General features: G+C 45.8%; 1 protein-coding gene across 3 annotated transcripts in view; it reads right to left on the minus strand.

The window, feature by feature from the left end:
* The window catches only part of RABGAP1 (RAB GTPase activating protein 1), a 189824-nt gene that overhangs the window by 64939 nt on the left and 102524 nt on the right, over positions 1–22361 (minus strand). The window contains exons 3-11 of one of the 3 annotated variants that reach the window (XM_081179695.1): positions 22008–22208; positions 10665–10905; positions 9381–9585; positions 7483–7657; positions 6267–6424; positions 4494–4604; positions 3635–3701; positions 3376–3478; positions 1230–1399 (exon numbers count right to left, since the gene is read on the minus strand). In XM_081179695.1, the coding sequence (XP_081035821.1) occupies positions 1230–1399; positions 3376–3478; positions 3635–3701; positions 4494–4604; positions 6267–6424; positions 7483–7657; positions 9381–9585; positions 10665–10905; positions 22008–22157 (1380 nt within the window). In that variant the 5' untranslated portion in view covers positions 22158–22208. Of the gene's footprint in view, positions 1–1229; positions 1400–3375; positions 3479–3634; positions 3702–4493; positions 4605–6266; positions 6425–7482; positions 7658–9380; positions 9586–10664; positions 10906–15435; positions 15458–22007; positions 22209–22361 lie in introns of those variants that run through there. The other 2 variants (XM_081179697.1, XM_081179696.1) reach the window with 2 other exon arrangements.

The raw sequence follows: 22361 nt of genomic DNA on the forward strand, positions 1-22361 counted from the left end.
CTTAACCACTTCGGCTGCTCAGATGTCTGTAAGAATCAGGTTCTCTTGGGAGGTTTACCAGGCAAAATCTCTCTAGCACCTCTTCAAAAGAAACACCCCAAAACAAAGCAGTGCCCCCCCTCCGCCCACAACACCCAAGATGAGCCTGGTCCTTGTCAGGAGTCAGACTGGGGCTGAGAACAAGCCAAGACTAATGAGATAACAAGCCTCACAATGAGAGTGGGTGGAGCGAGACAAGAGCCAACAGAATTAGCTCAGTAAGATAAACTTCCTTAAATTAACAAGGCTTATGCTTTTAGGGCCGAGAAATATTTATAGCCAAGAGAAGCAATTGTTCAAACTTCTCCACATTTCACCTTCAAGAGAGGAGAACATAACCTCTGAGACTTCCCACACACCCCTGCCCAACGTGCCAAGGCATGAAGTTCCACTTCTCCAGTGGAACCTCAAATGTGCTGCAATCATCTTCCTTTGATTTACAAGCAACTCCCCATTTGTGTGGGGTTGTATTCTATGCGCGTCAGCAGTCGTGTGTAAGCCCATTCCGCACCCCTTTCCAGGGATGAAAAGGATGTGTGTGTCAGGGGTTGCGTGTCAATCAGATGCCACCCGTACTATTTATTTGATCCACATCCCGCCTTTCCCCCCAATGAGCTCAAGGTGGCGTACATGGTGCTCTTCCTCCCCATTTCATCCTCAAAGCAACCCTTGAGGTAGGTTAGGTAGGTTATTGTCTGGGATCGCTGTCATCCTTGGGGTTTATGAGGGAGGGAGGGAGGAGGAGGGCAGAGAGAGACAGAGGCTCCAATGGACACTGCACACTGGCTAGCCAAGTATCTCCAGAAAGTCATTTCCCATCACTTGAACTCTGAACTTTTAAGTGACACACCAGGACACCCACCAACCCAAGCAGCCCAGAGAAGGCTGCAGCCCCACTTAGCATTCCAAGGCAGGAAGCAACTCTGCCCATCCCTGGGCTGTGTGAGAAGGGAAAAGATGCATAAACCCAGCCTCTCCCAACCCTCCCAGTGATAGGTGGGAAGTACTGCCTGCACAAGGGCTGGGCTCAAGCCCTCAAACGGCACCAGGTCCAAAAGTTTAGCTTTCTCCTCCATGCGAGACCAGAGTCCCAGACAAACATAACTCAAAGGACCGCAGAGTTAGGGAAGGAACGAAAGGGCCCACCCCACAATATCCACACCACTAAGGATGGGACCCACAAGCGTTACCTGCTTCAGCTTCAGGAAGAAGTTCTCTGTGGAGCTCCGCTTGCTGAAAGGCCAGAAGAGCCTCTCGCTGGCAGGGCACACACGGACTTTGGTCTCCAGGAGGAACCGCACAGGCTCCTGCACCTCAGTGATCACCAAGTCGACAGCCGTGGTCAGGAACAGCACTTTGTCTACGGAGAGGAAGCAGGGAAGCTGGTGTTTCCCCTTCGGCCATTCAACACAGCCCTTGCCCTGTGCCTATGGCCCAAATCGACCATGCCAGTGTGTCCAAGACACATGTAGCCAAACCCCAGGTACAGCCATACCATGGTGACCAAGCGGGGTTATTCCCAGGTTAAGGGTGAACAGCACTGTAGCTGAAAGTTGTTGTTGTAGTAAATAATAATAATAATAATAATAATAATAATAATAATAATAATAATAATAATAATAATAATGACATATAAAATTATTATTATTATTATTATTATTATTATTATTATTATTATTATTATGACATATAAAATACCTCACATTTTCCCCACCTGTGAAAATCACTTTTACTGTGATCTGAAAACATTTGCACGTCTCCCCATCCCATTTAATATCAGACAGAGATTGAAAGGAAAGGGGAGTGGACAGAAAGAGGCTTTTAAAGGTTTCTGTAAGCATCCTCTCTCTTCCCTTTAAAGTCCCTGAGATTGGGAATTTAAAAGGGAAGAGGGAGACAATTTGCAAAGGCTTTTTCAGGCCTCTCCCCTATCTCATTTCAATCTTGAAAGTGGGGCAGGGAGTGAAGTTTGCAAAGCATTTGGCAAGCAAAGGCAATGGAGGGGATTTTTCCAGCACTGTTTCTGCTTCTTTTTGCTTGCCTTATTTATCTATTGATAAAAAAAATTTTTTTAATTGATATTCATTAAAAAAATATCAAAGTGCCTTGACTGTGTGTGCCTGTTCTCAGCAGAGAACCAGCATGAGCAGCCAAAATTGAGCAGGATTTAGCCCCTGCTCTTCAGCTGACAAGTGGAGGGCTAGATCCTCCTTTGGGCTGCAAGTCCCTGCCTGCACAGCCAAAGCAGAATTGAACCCCACCTTCCTGTCCATCATGAGTCACTTCAGCTGAGGGACAGGTAGGTGTGGTTTGTAGGAAAAGGTCTTGCAGACCAAACCTCATCTTGGTGGGCCAAGATTGGCTTGCGGCCTGGAGGTTCCTCACCCCCACCTTAACTAGCCTATGACAGAGAACCTGGTACATTTCCTCCCAAAAGAGCACTCCATAAACCAGGCAATGTTGTAGCTCACAGCCAGTATTTTGAATGGAGTCCAGAAACAAAGTGATCTCCCAGCAAGGGGAATTACATTTCCCAGCATTTGCATCACATCTTATGTGGGCTGTCCTATCGTTTTGGTGCTATCCTCCTGCCATTGCTCCCACCTGAACTGTCTTCCAGAGTCTGGCTTGAAGGGTTAGAACACAGAGACGTCAATTACGTCTCCATGCCACACACACACACACCCAGACTCAACGCCATCTCAGCTTGACAAAACATTCTTGACAAAACAGGTTGGCAACTTGCTGACTTGGGACCAGGTACACTCCTTGATTTCACTTTTTTGTGGCCCTCAAACGCTTCTGAAGTTACCCCATTCTTCCATCCCATCCAAGTTCCTTCCTTCCTATTCTTCCTGATTTTATAAAAGCATGACAACAAACAAGTAGGCTTTAACTAAAGTCAGAAAGGAATTAATTTCACTTGCTTCGCAGAACAGTAATTGTACCGGTCCACTAAAGTACTAACAAGAAATCCTCTGTATGCTTCTTTGAGTGTACTCCAATCCAACTCAGTGGAGCTTACACCCACCTAGACCTGCAGGGGACTAGCAATTCTAATGTGAAACAGCCATGGTGAAAACTGATAAAAGGCAGTCTTATTTCAAGGTTAGTTTATCCAGAAAACTTAAGTCTCCGGCTCCACCCACTGTCAGTATGTGGCTCTGAACAGATGACCCCAGACGGAATGAGGTTCTCGATAGGAAAAAGATTCCCTACATTCGACTATCTGGGATTGGCCACTGATCATTGCACACATATCTAGAAAAATATACAGGAAACAACTTACACATCTCAAGCAATCTGACCCAAACAGAAAAGTCACTGATCACAAACCTTTCGGTGTTTCTTCATTCAGTTTATGGAAGTGTGGAGACTTTGTGTTCCAGCTCCCAGTGATGACATAAGACTTCCCATCAGAGCTTTTGCCCATAGACTCCTAAAACCACAGAACAGGGTGAGTTAAAACAAAGCCCATAGGCTCTGCTAGATCAGATCACAAAATACACTTGAAATCACTGGAAACACACAAGCATCATGTCATTTAGTGGGGCTATTTGAGGGGGAAATCTCTGGAAACTGAAGGGCACCTTACCAGATCCAACAGGTGCATATTGCCACTCTGCACATCCTTCCCAGGGCTAAGGAGGAGGCCAAAACACCTGTGATTTAAAAAGAAAAAAAGCCAACCTCTAGCAACCATTTCCATGTGGAACTGTAGTTCTGAAAAAGGTAGTCAGATTTTATGGGGTACTTTGGTGGAGAAAAACCACAGTATGTACTAAACTGTTTAGCAACTGCCCCATCAGCTCTTTGAGAAGAATTGAAATGAGGAACTGGGCAGCAGGGTTAGAGGAGATTTTCAGCTCAATAGTACTTTACAAGTAGTTATTTTATAGATTTTATCATGCTTTTCAAGAGAGTCTCATCACAAAGCGGTGAACGCAATACAAAAGACACCATTCAAAACTTAACACAACTCCAAACCTTAAAAATGCCAGCACACACAAACCCCCCTACAGTCCACCAAGCACAGTAAGAATAAATGTCAGCAGCATTTCAATTTGTACCCCTCAGCTATCTGACTGGGTTGCCCCAACCACTCTGGGTGGCTTCCAACAGACAGCAATAAAGCATCAAACATTTAAAAACTTCCTTATACAGAGCTGCCTTCAGATGTCTTCTAAAAGTTGTGTGGTTCTTTATCTCCTTGACATCTGATGGGAGGGCATTCCACAGGGAGAGCACCACTACCAAGAAGGCCTTCTGCCTGGTTCCCTGTAACTTCTTGCAGTGAGGGAACCACAGTGTGGGGGCTGAATGATGGGGGCAGCAGGGAGGGGGCCTGTCTGATCTTACTCGGGGGAGAATTCCATGGGTGTGGGGCCACCACCAAAGATGCCCCTTCCTGCCTGCCCACCAAAGCTCTTCAGAGGAAACAGACACAAAGTTACCTTTCAATTGCCAGTTCTTTGTTGGTTGTCTGTTGTACGTAAATGACGATCTTCTTGTCGATGCCTTGGCGCAGTTTAAAGCACTGCCGGTCCTTGTCTTTGGGCACAGCACTGTGGTCAAAAAGGGAAATGTTCACACGGTCCTCTTATTTGTAGTCACAAGTTTGAGAACAGAATCAGTAGGCAAGTGACAGTTTTCACAGCCTGGTGAGTCCAGAAATCTAAGAGAGTTGGTGATTCGACAAGGACAACAGCATGCCCTAAAACAGGAATCACCAACATTTGCAATCACACACACCTCTCTCTTGCTCTCCATCCCACACCTGAAATAAGGCTGGGGGGGGGGGGAATCAGTGCTTATACAGTAGTTTGTTTCAAGCATATTGAAGGTGGTGGGTAGTCTTAATGGAAAACAGCAGCTAGGGAGGCAAGAATAAATCTCCAGGACACATACCACAACAATAATTAGGCTTGAAAAGGCTTTTTAGAGTCTGATTGTGGCAGGGTACGGAAGGATGGTAGGAAATAAGTGTTCCAACCAATATTGGAGAACAAACAGTAGAGTGTAGAGGAATGAAAACATAAGAAACTGGAAGCCTGAGAACGGGGTGAGAAGATCTAAGATTTAGCTGAGGTGATAATTGAAGACTGGGGTTCTTTTAAAAAACAAAAACAAAAAACCTAAGATGTACTAGAATGTAGCTTCCTATCAACAATACGCACAGCACTCTCTTTTAAAAGAGGCACCAAGATTTTTAAAAGGCAATCTTTTTTTACTCAGCCACCAGTCTGTTTGACACATGTAGAGCTGCTATGACAAGAATGAACAGCAGGTGGCCTCAGAGCTCTATGACTTCAAAGGCAGTGCACATCAGAAGAAAAAAAAGGGTGGTCACTAGATAAAAGGCTCTTTTTAATTACATTTTAAATTTTTGTAATCACAGTATCCATACATACATCAATAAACTCTTACCGGAGCATCTTATCAGAGCATCGACCTCCTCCCGCCCCTCTTCCTGACTTCCATATCTATTTACTTTAATCTTAGCATTTCTATAAGCACTTTTTAACCTTCTCTCTTATTTTTATATTTCCCCTTCCAACAAGGCTCTTCTTAGGGTCTCAAGGGAGACCTGGAGGGGCACAGCTCCCCGTTGTGGTCTTAGGAGGCCCTCCTCTTTAGATACTAATGCATATTACTTCACTTTAAAAATGTGGTTGGCCAGCCCTGGTGCCTCCGTGGGGCCTTCCTGCTCCTTCTGCTGGGAGGGGTCCTGAACTTCTGCCCCAGAGTGTTGCCCTGTCAGGGCCAGGATCCAGCCCCCCTGATCCAGCTGCACGGTGGCTCTTCCCTTCTTAACAAAAAGGGCCACTACTGAACAAAGTCCAAACCGGAAGATAAGAGCACATAAAACTCCCATACCTGATTTCGGAGAATGTGCTTCACATTTACTTCATCTTTATTGGGTGGTAGCCAACGGAGTCCATATTTATTTGAATGGGTCTACTCTGGGAATGCCTTAGTCAGCTATCACCCATTTTAGCTTCCCATTTACTGACCCCTCATTAACCACACCCCCTGCATCATTCATAAAAAATAAAATATACAATTTTTAAAAGGTTAACACAATAAAATCAGACTATATCCATATAAAGACCATTTCAAGCAACACAAAACAATTTTTTAAAAAGCATTTTAAAATCCAGCTAAAAATAACTTGGACCATATTTCACGTTTAAAAGGGTTCTGGAGAGGAAGTGGGGAAAGCACACCTGAAATATCCTTTCCCATCATCTTCTTTTATTTCCAGAGAAACGGAGAAAGTAAATATGTCACTGTCTGGTGTCTGCGGAGCAGAGGGAGCAGCAAGCGGGGTTTGTTTGGCAGAGCGGCGGAAGGCGGTGGCAAAACTGTACAGGATCCGACTCACCTGTGGACAAGAAGAGCCAGAGAGAAAGAAAGTCAGCAGCTGGGATTCCTAGTGGGGGGCAGAGTTAGGGAAATGGCTCTTTTGTTATTTCTGAGGGTGGAGTGAGTTCGTGAGTGGCTTAGCAGCTATCCTGTGCACTTTTGAAGTTAATGAGGGTTTCAACACAGGGCTGGTGAGACACTCTAATGTAGTTTTCCCCAACCTGGTGCCTTCCAGAGGCTCTGGACTACATCTCCACCAGCTCCACCTAGCAGAGGTTAATGGCCAGGCATGGCAGAAATTGTAGTCCAGAACCTCTGGAGCACGCCAGGTTGAAGGCGACTCTTATAACTGCTACATTACACCCACTCTGTTTGTTTTGATAGGATATGCTTTTCAGCTTTCATTAGGATTCTCCAAACTCCCTTCAGTTGCTCAGCCTCACTCTTTGAATTTGGTGCCTGAATGGAACACCTCTGCCATGGCTTCCTTTAACAGTGCAATTCTATGCATGGCCTTTCAGAAGTAAGTCCTACTATGTTAAGTGTACACAAGGCTGCAGCCCAAGTCTGTGACTATGAGCCAAATCAGAAATTTGTGCCAAAATCTAACAAATTATTCCATCTTGCAAGTGCATATCTTGAAATCCTTCTCAGCAACACTGCTCGTTATCAACGCAGAGAAGAAAGACCTGATCACAGTCAGAGTTTAATGAGCCCAGCCCAGAATAACTGAAGCATAGTATGATGCTAAACTGTCAGCACAAATAAATGGCTGGAAGCAGAAGATCTGCATCATCAGGGTTACCAAGGATCACTAAGAAGGTACTGACATTATACGAAGGAGATTCCTTCTTTGGCAGGAAGAGGAGGACATAAAATTAATTAATAAATGAAATCTAGGCCTTAATACTGAGTCAGACCACTGATCCTTCCAGCTCAGTATTGTCCACACTGACTGGCAGCGACTCTCCAGGGTTTCTAGTACGGAATCTCTCTGGAGATGCCAGGGACAAAGCCTGGGATCTTCCACATGCAAGGCAGGAGCATCAACAAAGGCAAAGCAGATGCTGAACTTACAGCTTCTTGGATTTCACACCGAAAGACGTGAATTCTGAAGAGCTCTGAGTTGTAATGGCTTTCAGTGAAAGCGAAGCAGTCGCTTTCTGGAGTCCCGTCGTGTCCCCGCACACAGAACAGGATCTTGTAAATGGGATAGTTGGCTATTTCGGTGTTTGTTGGGGGTTCTAGCAGCCTACAGAGAAAAAGGGGGAAATGAAGGTGTGAGCTGCAAATGCTTCACCTTGAATACAGACAGGCTGCAAGTAGTTTAATGATGGATCCAATCTTCAACTAATTAACTGGTCAATTTAAGTGAGCAAAATCTTTTCTAATAGGCTAAAAAAGGATCTAAATTGAGCAACTTAGCTCATATTCAGAAGTGCACCTTCTGTGTTTCTGCTTTCTTTCTTTCTTACTGAATGCTTTTACAGCTCTCCTTAAAGGAAGCAAAGGTGGTTTTCAAAGAAACATGTTTCCCTGATGGAGGACTGTTCATACTTGACGCCCATCATGATCTATGGGATGGCTTTGAAAATATGAATTTATTCCCAACTCTCTTGAATCACTCTGTACCATCCCAAGAGTATTATATTTGTAAATGCCAGGTTCACTGACTGGAGGGCAGAGAGGACATCATTAGGCCCTCACTCCCACTAGCAAAGACTTCCACTAAGGCAACATGACTTTCCCTATCTCTCCTCCCCCCCCCCCCAATTGGCTTCGGGGGTAGGAGAACCCTCAGAACAGCATGGGGTAAGCTGAATTGCTTGCTCTGTTGGAATAACTGACATAGTGCTACACTGAATTCCTTCCACTGGACATTACAGATAATTTTAAAAAGAGTTTTGTTCTTTTGCTGATATTAAAATCTTCCGTCCACATAAATCAGAAGTTGCAGGAGCAGACTAGACAATAATTATGCCTCCATTCTCCCTTTTATAGATTTCTTGTTTGAGTTTAACGCCTGTTATCTGAAAAATAATAAAATCAGTGCTAGCACAGAAAAGCCAGCACTAGCCACCAGAACACCTGGGAGGCTGGAGGAGCGAACTTCCCTTCACCGACTTCCCCACCACCCACCTGCCTTTCTGCTGCTGGCAAATGCCTATGGACAAGAGACCAGAGAGTTGGCGGTGAACCATCTAGCCTGGTGAGAAGATCCCTAGCCCAACTGAACTGCATCTAAGTCAGGCTGCTGCGGTCACCGTGGAGTGAAGCAAGACCACACACTTACTTACAGTATGGGTTGGCTTTATTTATTTATTTTGCCCATTAACTTAAGATTTTGCACTGCACTTGTATCTAGATTCATTTCTTTGCAATACAGTAAGCCCGCAACGTTCGCACATTTAACTTGTGTACATTCAGCTTTACAAGCTTCAGAAAATAATTTATAAAAATTAAAAAGGGGCTGGGTACTGGGGGAAAAGATGTTTGCAATCCCACCCACCATTTCACCTTGAAGTGTTTTGACTATACGTGATTTTGGCTTTAGGCATAATGTCAAGAATGTAACCCCTGCGTAAGTTGTGGGCCTGCTGTACTGGCATTTATCCTATGTTTCCTGAAATGTTTTTTGTCTTATTTGAATGCCTTGACATGTTCCATAGCAAGTTGTGTGCCGTCGTCCCGTCCCCCCAACGTTTTGTACTTTGATAAACTGCTTTAGCACTGTGGACAAACAGCACAGAAATAAATGAAACTTTAAAAAAAGAAAATAAACAGCCACAATTTACAACCAGTTTATCAAAGAAGACACTTTTCAGAAGATTGTCTTGGTGTTGCCCCATAGTAACCATGAGGCAACTTAGAAACTATTGCCACAGTATACAAAGCAGGTCCTATAAAACACCACTGCCAACGACAGGTGGACCTACAGAGCCCCCCCCCATGCCACACCACAGGTGGGGAAGTACCTCACAGTTCCCTCCGACACATTAGGAACCGAAAGAGTCACGTCCACTGAAATCTCACACTGGCTTCGCAAGATGGACATCATCCTCAGGGCCTCCACCTCGCTCCTGGGAGCATTGACCGAGGCACAGCCCAAGTAAGTGAGCTTGCTGAAGACAACGCTGTCCTCATCAGCAACTGGAGTAAAAGGACTTGACTCCTCGGAATCTACAAAACAGCAGAAAAGCGGAGTCCGTTAATTTGTGTATCAAATTGCTAAATTGGATCAGTATCCTCTACCACTCACATTAAGTTAAAATGAGTCTCTCCTGTGTAACCAATCTGACTCTCAGATATGACTATTTGCACCCTATATGATTTGCAGAGTTTGGATCTGCACCATTAAGCAGGGGTGCCAATGGGAAGCTTTAGTGATATCAGTGATTGAAATTGGCCCCTTCCCCCTTAAAAAGCAACCCACCCTTTAGGGAATGGTTGTGAAAGACCAGCCATGATTGGAAAAACCAGTTCTGAAGGACAGCTAGGAAGGACAGCTAGGAAGGACAATGAAGCCCCCTGGCCAGTCTTTGCTCAGGATACACAAAGGCTGTGCATATTCTGCTCCTCTCCAAGAAAGCACCATAGAAGTGCAAAAGGCTGTATCTGGCTGGGTTCAACCTCAAGAAGATTGTCAAGTTCCTAGGCATTACTGTTGTGCAGGTTAAGACTTAATAACACATTTATATTCTGCACTTTCCATCCTTTAAGCCTACCCCCTAGGGCAGCTCCCAACCAAAATATCTAACCAAAATATCAGAACCAAGTAACGAACACCAGGGAGGACCAGGAAGAGTCACCGGTCCCAGTTTCATAAAAGACAGGCTTGAACAAGCCCATTTTGACCTGCCTTGTAAAACACTCCCTATGAAGTGGTCAGGTCTCTTACAGAGCAGGGAACTGTATATTGTGGATGCCACTGAAAAGTCCCCCGTGTCCCCTGCCTTCACCATCTGAACCTCAGAGGGTAGATACAAAAGAGAAGGCCTTTGCATGAAGTTAGTTGACCAGCTGCTGTCCCTTGAGTGTTTCTGCTGGCTTTCTCCATTATTGCCCAAGCTAATTGTTCATTAGCTGCCTTGAGTGTCATTTTGACAGGAAGGCACAATATGAGTGTTTTAAGAAATGACTTTCAGAAACTCACCCCAGATTTGCTCTGCATCTGTGCTTCCTTCTCTTTCTTTCAAAGGGTTCTCACAACCCGGTTGCGCCCTCTCATTTCCCACCCACCTGCCCCAAACTTCTCTCACCTCCCTGCGCTGGCTTCACTGGCAAGCTCATATCAGGTTTCTGGGGTCCCGCCACAGACACAGGGTTAATTGTGGAGGATGCGGAAGCCTCGAGGAGGACTGGCTCATCTCCCTCTCCTCCATCATGATGGCTGTCCTCCTCCTCGTGTTCTCGGTCATTTGATGGGTCTTCCATGGGGGGATCCATTAGGACGTCTTCAAGCTCTTTCTGCAGTTGCTGCTCACTCCCATTCCCTATAATCTGTGAAAGCAAGTGGCAAAGGGTGAGCCAAAAGAGGGGAGATGGGGGCTTGACTGAGACCAGACACACATTCACTACAGGAGGCTAAACAGAGGTTAAAAGCAGTTCAAATAACATTGCATTTGCTCAACTCTCTCAAGAGACACTGATATCACTAGAAGGTTTCATTGGGTATCTCCAATGTTCATGAAAACAATACATAAGCATACTAAGATCTCGTTCTTCTGGAGATGCAACAGGTTTGGCCAAGAAAATGCTGCACTGCTCTCTCCAGCACAAAAGCACAGGAGCAGCCCTACAGACCTCTGAATGTGCAAACTGCACAGTAGAGACACAGAATCAAGAGCAACAACAGTAGTGGAATTCCGATGGGCATTAATGACAGCAAGGAGCTGGGAACAGCGTGGCTGAGCATTCCACAGTGGTTAAAGCAGACTGGGAAGAGGCTGCAGCACCTTCACAACTCATAGATGAAGGCAACTTCTCCCAGACACCCAAGCTGCCAGGGCTGCCCTTGTGGTCAGCACCATACCTATTTCTACCATGGCTTTCTATTCCCCACCTAATCCTTCCACATTTACCAATTTAACTAAAATGCCTGCCTGCTGACAAGTCCCAGCCTAGATCAAGTAGCATCTGACCATCCCAAACGCATTTGTGTCAAAACAATGGAATAATATAGTATTTACTAAGAAGAAAGAATGCAAAGAGGCGCCCACTCAGAAGTCTTCCCACAGCCTGCTGCATAAGGCAGCAGTGCTAGTGTTTAGCCTTTCAGACCTAGAGGCAGGGCCCAAGCCTCTGGTCAAACGTGCTGGGTGACCTTCAACTAGTTAATGCCTCTCAAGTCTGACTTGCTGCACAGAGTAGTTGTGAGGGTAAAATGAGGCACCATGTCACTGATTCCATTGGAGAAAGACTGGGATAAAAATGTTGATTACTATTAAGCACTAAAGCCAAAGCCGTATGGTATGCCCAGAACTGGACACAGTACTCCAGGTGAGGTCTATTCTGCTCTGGTCAGACCTCACCTGGAGTACTGTGTCCAGTTCTGGGCACCACAGTTCAAGAAGGACACTGACAAACTGGAACATGTCCAGAGGAGGGCAACCAAAATGGTCAAAGGCCTGGAAACGATGCCTTATGAGGAACGGCTAAGGGAGCTGGGCATAGGCGCCGACTCCATGGGGCTTGAGGGGGCCCGAGCCCCCTCAAAAATTCGTTTGGGGGGGCTCAGCCCCCCCAATAATCTCGGGCGGCGGTGGGAGCGTCCGCGGCTTTTATAGGGCACCCGGCGCGCACCAGCTCGATAACGGGCACCGGCGCGGCGGGGGGCGCTGGGCCGGGGGAGGAGGGCGGCCGGCCTGTCTCCTTGGCAACCCCATTGAGCAGCGCCGGCTCCCCCGGGAGGGCCATCCCCCCGCGCCGCCGATCGCCAACACCGCCGACGCTGTGGCTGCCCGAGCCCGAGCCCGAGCCCGAGCCCGAGCCCGACCCGGAGCCCGAGCCCGACCCGGAGCCCGAGCCCGAGCCCGTCAGTCAGTCAGTCAGGAAGGAAGGAGAAATGGGGAGGGAGACGAGGGAGGAAAATTGCGCGCAGGGTGAAGAAAGGAGAAGGGCGAACGAGACGAGCTTCCAACCCAAAAAAGGGCTGGAAGACTGGGAGGATGCAGGATCGGGAAAGAAAGCGACGCCTTCCCCGCCCGCGAAGTCGCCCGCTTGTCATTGGCAGCGCAGCGGGCGCCCAGAGGGGCTGGGCACCGGCGCAGGGCCGCTCCTACAGCCGCGGAGGACAGCTGCGCGGCTAGCAAGGTGTGCCGCGTAGAGCGCGGCCCTTGTGTGGCCCGGTGGCCAGGCAAGCTCGGGCGGGGACCCCCATGCGAATCTAAGACGGAAGAAGAGGGCAGAGCAAAGGGGGTCCCTTCCCCAACCTCCGGCTCTGAGACTTCCCTGAGCCCCAGAAAAGCGAAAGGATTTTCTCTTCTTCTTTTTTTATAAATATTTTATTAAGGTTTCAAATACAAAGTTAGAAACATACACTGAAGAAAAAAGTAAAAGAACAAGAAAAAGAAAAGAAGAAAAAGGAGAAAAGAAAACCAACCATTCAACACATTTTTTATATAACTAACTGGACTTCCTCGCATCTCCCTTACCCTGCATTCTTTATAATAAAGATATCAGCAAATTATTACCTTGTTTCGTACCTTATTTTGTACTTTTCAAATACTATACCTCTAAATTTAACATACTTTTCATCAGTTACTTATATCTTAAATTAAACATAGTATTACCTTAGATTTTGACCTTTTCTTACTTAAAATATAATTTCCTGTTTCCCAAATCTAATTGCTGAAGCTATAGTTTCCGAATCATGTAAATTTTTAACATTCATACAACTTATATTGTTTTTGTAAATAGTCCTTAAATTTTTTCCAGTCCTCTTCCGTTGTTTCTTCTCCCAAATCTCGGATTCTGCCAGTCATTTCAGCCAGTTCCATGTAGTCCATCAATTGCGTCTGCCACTCTTCCAGTGTGGGCAAATCTTGTGTCTTCCAATATTTTGCGATAAGTATTCTTGCTGCTGTAGTTGCATACATAAAGAAAGTTCTATCCTTCTTTAACACTTTCTGGCCAACAATGCCCAAGAGGAAGGCCTCTGGTTTCTTGGGAAAGGTATACTTAAATACCTTTTTTAACTCATTATAGATCATTTCCCAGAAGGCCTTCACTTTTGGACAAGTCCACCAGAGGTGAAAGAATGTCCCTTCAGCCTCCTTACATTTCCAACATTTATTATCAGACAGGTGATATATTTTTGCAAGCTTGACTGGGGTCATGTACCACCTATAAATCATTTTCATAATATTTTCCTTCAAGGCATTACATGCCGTGAATTTCATTCCGGTGGTCCATAACCTTTCCCAGTCCTCAAACATGATGTTATACCCAATATCCTGAGCCCATTTTATCATGGCTGATTTGACTGTCTCATCCTGAGTGATTTTCTCTTCAACCTGCCCTCCATCCTCTTGCAGAAAACTCTTTGCCTGCCCTGCCCGTATCTCGTTTTTGCTTTTTAATTCCACACACGCACCCTTCGGACTTCGTGACAATCGGGCGCGCGGGTGCGTTTCCTAAGAGAGTGAGGACCCCCGCCTCCTCCCCACCTGCTCCCTCGCCAGCCAGCCAGCCGCGCGCCCTAGCCGGAGAGCCCCAGCCGTCCCCGTCGCGCAATCGGCTGGATCTCCCTTCAGCAGGCCGTGCTCACAACTCGGCCCAGGGACCCCCCAGCAGCGGATCTCCGGCCCAGCTGAAGAATCCGGCAACAAGCCCCCTCCTCCCCAATCGCTCCGCCGAAATACGCTCCAAAACCCCCCAGATAGGCCGCCGGCCGCCAAGTCTAGTGGCGCCCTGAGCGAGGGTCTCTCCCCAACACCGCCACCTCAAACTGCGTTCTCCCGGCTACCCGAGCGAACCAGCGGCAGGACCCCGGTATGGGCCCCCCCAATATTTTTTATAAGTCGGCGCCCCTGGAGCTGGGCATGTTTAGCCTGGAGAAGAGGAGGTTAAGGGGTGATATGATAGCCATGTTCAAATATATAAAAGGATGTCACATAGAGGAGGGAGAAAGGTTGTTTTCTGCTGCTCCAGAGAAGCAGACACGGAGAAATGGATCCAAACTACAAGAAAGAAGATTCCACCTAAACATTAGGAAGAACTTCCTGACAGTAAGAGCTGTTTGACAGTGGAATTTTCTGCCAAGGAGTGTGGTGGAGTCTCCTTCTTTGGAGGTCTTTAAGCAGAGGCTTGACAACCATATGTCAGGAGTGCTCTGATGGTGTTTCCTGCTTGGCAGGGGGTTGGACTCGATGGCCCTTGTGGTCTCTTCCAACTCTATGATTCTATGATTCTATGCGGCTCCTTGCTCTTGCTTCTCCCTCACAGACAGGGACCATGTAGCTCCCTTGGCATTACTGACTGCATTTATAACCCCAGCATTTTATCCACGGAGCTCAAGGTGGCTCATATGGTTCCCCCCTCTCCTAATTTATTGCTCACAGTGAAATAGCTTAGGCTGAGAAGCACTGACAGGCCCAAAGTCACCCAGTGAGCTTCATGACTGACTTGGGATTCAAATCTGGTCTCCAAGGTTCTAGTCTGACACCCTAGCCACTACACTACCCTGCCAAAACCACCCTGCCTCTGAGCCCCCACTTCTCCCTCCCATCCTGTGCCACGGTTCTCCCCCACTGCCTGGCCACAAACTCCCCTCTCCCCCTGTGTACCTTGGCCACTTCCCAGCCAGCTAGCTTCCACTGAAAACTGAAAGGGGAGAGTCACAGAGCTGACACTTGGCCAGAGGTAGTTTGTGGCCAGACACATCTTATGGCTGCTTCCTCCAAGATGTTCAAATGAGAAGTTGAAGGAAATGATTCAGGATGCAAGCACTCCCATCTTCCCCAGGAGAAATAACTGGGTACAGCCACCTTTTAAAAGCATCCCCCTCCATCTACTCTCCACCTCACTTACCTGATGGCTGCTTCCTTCCAGCAAAGAACACCAGTCACTTAAGCCTCCAGTAGTGAAGTGGAAGTGCAAACAGCACACAAAACAGGAGTTTTCCTGCCCTGTCAACGTGGGAGTAAACTACTGAAATGGTAGGTGTGGAGATGCCACACAGTCACATTCACTTCCATCTCCAGGACAGGAGGCAACCTCCAGAGCCACAAAGCTGGCCAATCCTGGCTCACAGATTCAATGCGACCGAGGCCATAGCCACATGGAACATTACTATCTCCACTTGGAAGGAAGTCTTTCATGTATCGGTACAAGGACAAACCAAGATGGCCTGAAATCTGGTTAAGCCTGTTGAGCTAAATTAGACAGCAGGTAGCTTTGCCCTGTAATTTGCATCAGAAGAGAACGAGCCTTTGGAGAAAAGCTATAGGCTCAGAGGCAGAGCAGTCATTTTGTGTACCGAAGAGGGTGCCATTGTGAGTCCCTGGCATCACCAGTTAAAATAATCAGAAAGCAGGTGGAGAGGATAGACCTTTGCCCAAGATCCTGGAAACTGTGGACAGGGGAGATGAGGGGAACAGAATCTTTTTCAACCCAAGGGCTACACTTCATTTATAGGGAACCTTCTGGGAGCCAGAATCAAACGCAGGCAGAGCAATGCATGTGACTCTTGCCTTTGAAATGTAGGCTACATTCCAACCATGCAGCAGCAGCAGCAGCTAGGGATTTGCACACACCTCTCCACCCAGGCAAGCTAGAGGCTTCCTCACAGTTCAAAGGCCAATTCCAGCCAGGCAAAAGAGCCCAAGGAGGATACAGAGCAAGGCTAGTGAGGGGCGTGGTCTGTGGAAACTGCGAAGACGGTCCTGGCAGCCGTCAGGACTGGATTCTGCCCTGGGCCTAAGGTTCCCCACCCCTTGAGTGGTGACCAACGCCCCATGGTCTGACTCAGTCTGACATTTCTTTTAAGTGTAGTAGAAGGCTATTGCCTAGGTTTCTGTGCACAGAGAAGACTCCAGCAGACAGAATGAAGAGGCATCCACAAATAATCTGCCCTTAAAAAGTCTAAATCCAAAAGGAGGGAGAGGAGATCTTTGAGGATATTTAACTGCGTAAAAGACAATATGCAAAGGGGGCATTTCAGCTGGAGAGACTTGCTGGTTTCCAGAACAAGAGAAACAAATATAGTAGGACTTAATAGCATGGCCAATAGTCAAGGATGTTGGGAGTTCTGTCCAGCAACAGCTGGAAGGCTGGAGATTCCCATCCCAGTGTAATATATGAAGCGATACAAGTAGACATTGGGCAGCAAGGAGTGCGTCAGCATGCCAGCCAGCGGGTTCTTCATCACCCATTAACATTACAGGAACCAGGTTGTTAGTCATTGCTATGTACACTATAGGTGACTGCAGCCCCGTTCTTGGGTCTTTGGCTGCCAATGATGAAGTGGAATTTGGCCACCATAGGTAACAAATTTGCTTCCCTCTAACTCAGGACCTTTTGGGTGGACCTAAGCAACATGTGACCTTCACATCCAAGCAAGTCACTGGGCTTTGAGAAGGTGTGAGGTATGAGAGAAGACCTCTGGCAGGGTCTTAAAGTCCTCCTGTCTCCTTTCCAAAGCAAAGTTAGTGCTTTCCCAGCTTTGGGAATAAGATGGGAGAGCTCTAGGACCCTGCCAGAGCCTAATACATCTTCCCCAAAGCCTAGAGCCTTGCTTATCCAGCTTTAGGAAGGCAGCACAAGGGTTGGTGGGGTGGCTTTGCACCCTCTGCCCCAGCCCCACATGCAGCAAGGCAATATGCAGCCAGAGTTAGAAACTCAGACATATAAGCTAATTGCCAAATGGCACCTTGAACCTAAGTTACGGTCACCACAGCAGAATGTCTAGGTACCTTTTTTAAACTGTGAAATTTATTGTCATTGTTATTATTATTATTCATTTCATTTATATACCACTTTATATTTTAAAGAAAAATCTCAAAGTGGTTTACAACATATTAAAACATCAAATAAAACAATCCAGTAAAAACCAATTCAAGCTTCAAGGAAAATATTTTGGATCCTTCCAGGGTGGATTCGATTTAAATTAAATTTATTTAAATCACGATTTAAATCACTAGCCAGTAAGACTTGATTTAAATCATTTTTTTACAGAAAGACTCATTCTTGCTAGTATAATCTTAATATTTACAACCAGATGAAGGTTTCATTTTTGGAATAAAAAAAATTCAGAGTAGTTTTTACAGTTATATCAAAAATTACTGATTTGGTTATACTATTAGAAATACATAGACCAATAATTATGAAATTATAGTGAGGTTTAATAAGTTAACTGTTTACATTTGGACACCCTTTCCGCTGTACTTTACTGGAATGAGAAAAATAATCATTTCCTTAATAACAATTTAAACCATTTATTTAACTAAGACAATACTGTAACATACTGTACTGTAAAGCATACATATCCATCTTTGTTAACTGATGTGGTTAAACAATTTTTTTTAAATTAAAAAAACTTAGTTTCAGCACACATGAGAAACTTAAACAAATCCTTATTTCCTGATGAATAGCCTTTGGACTATAATGTAACTTAAATAGAAAACTATCTTTAAAAAGATTTTTCCTCCAAAAGCATTTTTTTAAAAAAATCTGTTTTAAATAAAAAGATCTGATTTATTTTTCTTTAAAAAATCATTGATTTTTATCCACCCTGGATCCTTCTCTAAGTGACACTTTGTTTTCTCCATAGTTATTTACCTACTTAATCTATATAGCTGCCCCTTAGCAGAAGTGCTCTAGGAAGCCACCAAGGTGTAGGGGTTATCGAGTGTCGGACCAGGACCTGGGAGATCAAATCCCCACTCAAGTCATGACCTTGGGCTAGTCACAGCCTCTAAACCCACCTCACAGGGTTGTTGTACGAATTAACTGACGAGGGGGTGAACCATGTACTCCTTGCAGAATATGGTGGGATATAAATGCAATAAATAAGCTCTTCTGCTTACCTGCTTAAGAAAGCTGGAGAGGCTAGCCAGATGGAGATATCAGCTGCCAACCTGGCACCCAAAGATCTCCATGTGGTCGCTACTGGACCTGCTCCAGTTGCAAAACTCATATGATGCCTGGCTGTGTGCAGCCTGTGGGCTCAGGGTTGAAGTACTCTTGAAACCCACTTTGGTATGAAAAGCTGGATTGCTGGTAACGCAAGAGCATAAGAGGCCTGCTGGAACAGGACAATGACCCCTTTAGTCCAGCATCCTGTTCTCACAGTAGCCAACCAGATGATTGTGGGAAACCCACAAGAAATCACAAAAGCACTCTTCCCTCCTGTGGTTTCCAGCAACTAGTGCCAGGATCAAAGCATGTTGGCAAGAGGCCCTTATTTTGCCGGGTGCTGTCAAGTCTTTCAACTCACTTCAACCTCTGATTAGCACCCCACCCTCCAAATGTGTAGGCAAATGAGGGGCGAAAGCAAGCACAGAAGTGACTCTCCCAGAACAACGCATGCTAAAAGATGTGCACGCTCAATCAGACACCTCCCAGCCCGATCACTGCTCACATAATGTAGGAAGCTGCATCATACAGAGACCAACTACTTGACCACCTAGGAAAGTATTGTGAGAGGCAGGGTCTCTCAAGGCTCCGAGGCAGATCCTAACCCTTCTAACCAGAGATGCTGTCAGGGACTGAGCAATGGTTCCCCCCCCCCGCCCCCAACATGTGTAAACACACGCTCAAGTAAACTAAAGGAGGAGGCCGTGTGATTCTGAATACTGGTTGCCAGGAATCACATGTGGGGAGAGCTGCTGTCAGTGTTAGAAACTCAGGTACATAAGATATTCACCAGATGGCTCCTGAAACCTAGGTTACAGAGGCCACAACATAATTCAGTCACCCTTTCCATTTATTTTTTCGAAACACATGAACTAATACATAGTTCACACCAGTGACACATTGTTAATATAACATTTTTAATAGCAATTCTTAACTGGGCACCACAACATAAATGGGGCTCAGCCCCTGCAATAGTGGTCAATAATTAAAATTCACAGTTTTGACCACTGTTTACCACAGGTCTCATCCTTGCTCTGTGGTAGCCCACCACTTCTCCCATTCCAGCAATGCAACCTCCGCATCCTCCCAGTGAGAAGCCACAACCGTGGAACCAGCGTAAGCTCATGCCATGGATGTGCCCTAGAATTTCTAGCTGCGCTTGAACATTGCAAGCTCTTTCCAGGCTCTACAACTTTAAGAAGGTAAAAAATAAAAACCAATCTCACCCTGTAATAATTACTCCCTTGGAAGAGGCATGGCAATAGGAAGTGAGTGTCAAGAGCGGCATTCAAGGCAGTGCTAGCATTTATGATCAGAGCTCAAGCCTTGTTCAACAGCATTCCCAATGGTGAGACGGCAGTAAATGTGTTTACACATACACCAAAAAAGCCACTGGTAAATTTTATATTTCATAAGTTCACTGAGAAGAATGAATGGATGCCAACTGAAAACCCAATACTGTGGTACCTCAGGTTACATACACTTTAGTTAACATACGCTTCAGGTTACAGACTCCACTAACCCAGAAATACTGCTTCAGGTTAAGAACTTTGCTTCAGGATGAGAACAGAAATAGTGCTCCGGCAGCGCGGCAGCAGCAGGAGGCCCAATTAGCTAAAGTGGTGCTTCAGGTTAAGAACAGTTTCAGGTTAAGTATGGACCTCCGGAATGAATTAAGTACTTAACCCGAGGCACCACTGTATTAGGCATGCTTAGAAGTTTCAAAGCATTTCAGGTCAAATATTTATGGTGTATTGGGACAAAAAAACCCCACAGGATACTCATTTGCTAAATACAAGTGAAATAAATATGCTAAACTACATCACTGTATGGCATCAGAAAGTCTTCCAAGGCAAGTTGACGATTTTCCAAAGCAAATTAACCTAATTTGCACATATTCCCCCTCCCCCTGCATACAATCCAACCCCGCCCCAGAAAACCCACATCACTATTTTTCAACACTCACACTCTGTATTTCAGGGCATGTTTTCTCTCTGCCCAGCATGGAGAGCCTTCTTTCCAAGCACAGTTATGCACTTCTTCAGTGAAGTAAGAGAGGCCAAAACTATGAGAGGAAACCCAACAGGCTCCACGTGGCTTGGGCTTCCCCCACACCCAGCTGAGGCTGCCCTGCTTCCCTTCAGCATCCAGACAGCAATCACTCAAACACAACAAACTTACTCAAATACCACAGCCAAGACAAGAAGCAAGATAAGGTTCAAAGCCATCCAAGTCATTAAGCACTGTATCTAACCTTGGCCTGTGATAAACACTCTAATGTAACACAGTGTGGAGTTCCAGATTAGATAATTCCGTTTGGTAATTACTGTGACCTCGAATTGTTTTTCAAAAGCCTGCTCAAGAGCAGAGCTGGGCCAGGCCCATACTTTTTAAACAGGGAACACAATACCTTTGGGAAGAAGCCTATTCTTTAGACTCTGGAGCAGATGTAAACTAATTGGAGAAACAGGAAGCATCCAGGCACTGGGCTGGAGGAAATCATTCAGTGTCTTGCACCAAGCTCAATGTTGCCGGGGTTCCCAACAAACCACATCACATTGAAACAATCTGCACTAAATCAGCTGGGCTGCAAGCTTGGCTTTATCAGCCACACCACGTAATCAACCAAACATTTAATAAACACAGTTCAAATACTGGAACAACAACACAGAAGAATTCTGGACACTCATGATCTGTGGCACTGGGACAACACTCCCCAACCACTCAGCACCCCTTCCCTGGTATGGTTCAGTGCACAGTTAAAGAATATGGTCAGAAGCAGCAGCCAAGCCATGCAATTTAAATGGGGAGAGGGCAGAAGCAGTGCTCTAGAGTCTAGAGAGAGCCACTGCAGGTACCTATACCTAAAAGAGGAACTGATTCATGTGAGCAGGCCATACTTCATTCCCAGGCTGCACTCCTCACTGGCCTTCCTCAAATGCTTTCATCTGGCTGGAATGTGTGCTTCAGCTGTGATAATCTCTCTTGCTTGCCTAGATGGAGTGATAAGGTGTGAGAGGGTACGTGCGCACATACAAACCTCTAGTTTCTGAATGGATGGAATATAACATACTGACCTCTGGCAGTGTCTGGTTTTTGTTCTGCCCATCACCACTGTGCCCACAAGGGAATGAAGCACTTTGGCTGAAAAGTTATCCAGCCTGGCAATAGATCTTAGTTACACTTAGCACTCACCTAATGCCCAGGTTTGCTTTCCTCCTCCTCCTTCCCAAATGTTTTTCATTTTGTATCATGCCTTTTATACTGCAAGTCTGAAGGCAAAGACTTGTCTTATCACTGATCTTTGCAAGCCACCCTGGGAGCCCTTTTCAGTTGAAGAGCGGTGTAAAAATTTTCAGATTAAAAAACGATTTAATTTGGGATTGCAGAAGCCAGTTCCAGCAAATAACTGCTGACAAATGGAACAGAGTGACCGTGCTGTGCAGATATACCTTCCCTTCTTCCCCCATTCCCCCAATACTGAACTCCCATCACTGTCTGATCAGACTTGAACTGCAGGCTCTTACCTTCAGGCCTGTCTTTTCATCATCACTACCATTATTGGTGGATGGTGTTTCATCCCCTTGCCTGGAAATCAAGACAAAATCTTCGCTGTTAAGAGTGGATACCGAGTCTGAAGACACACTGATTTTTCCAACAGAGGCCTTGTCATCCATGACTTTAAAAAAAGGAAGCTTGACTCATGGATGGGCTTGTATTACAAGTACCTGAAAAACAAATAAAATAAGTATGTTTATTACTAAGCTGCTCCTAGAAAGTCATGCCTTGAGATGTTCTTAAATTCTGCACAGCTGCACAGTGTTAAGAACCCGCACACCTCAAGATGCTGTTGAGCCAAGTCACCACTTATCGCTACAGTT

Source organism: Podarcis bocagei (assembly GCF_964188305.1).
Source record: "Podarcis bocagei genome assembly, chromosome: Z".
In the NCBI taxonomy this organism is placed as follows: Eukaryota; Metazoa; Chordata; class Lepidosauria; order Squamata; family Lacertidae; genus Podarcis; species Podarcis bocagei.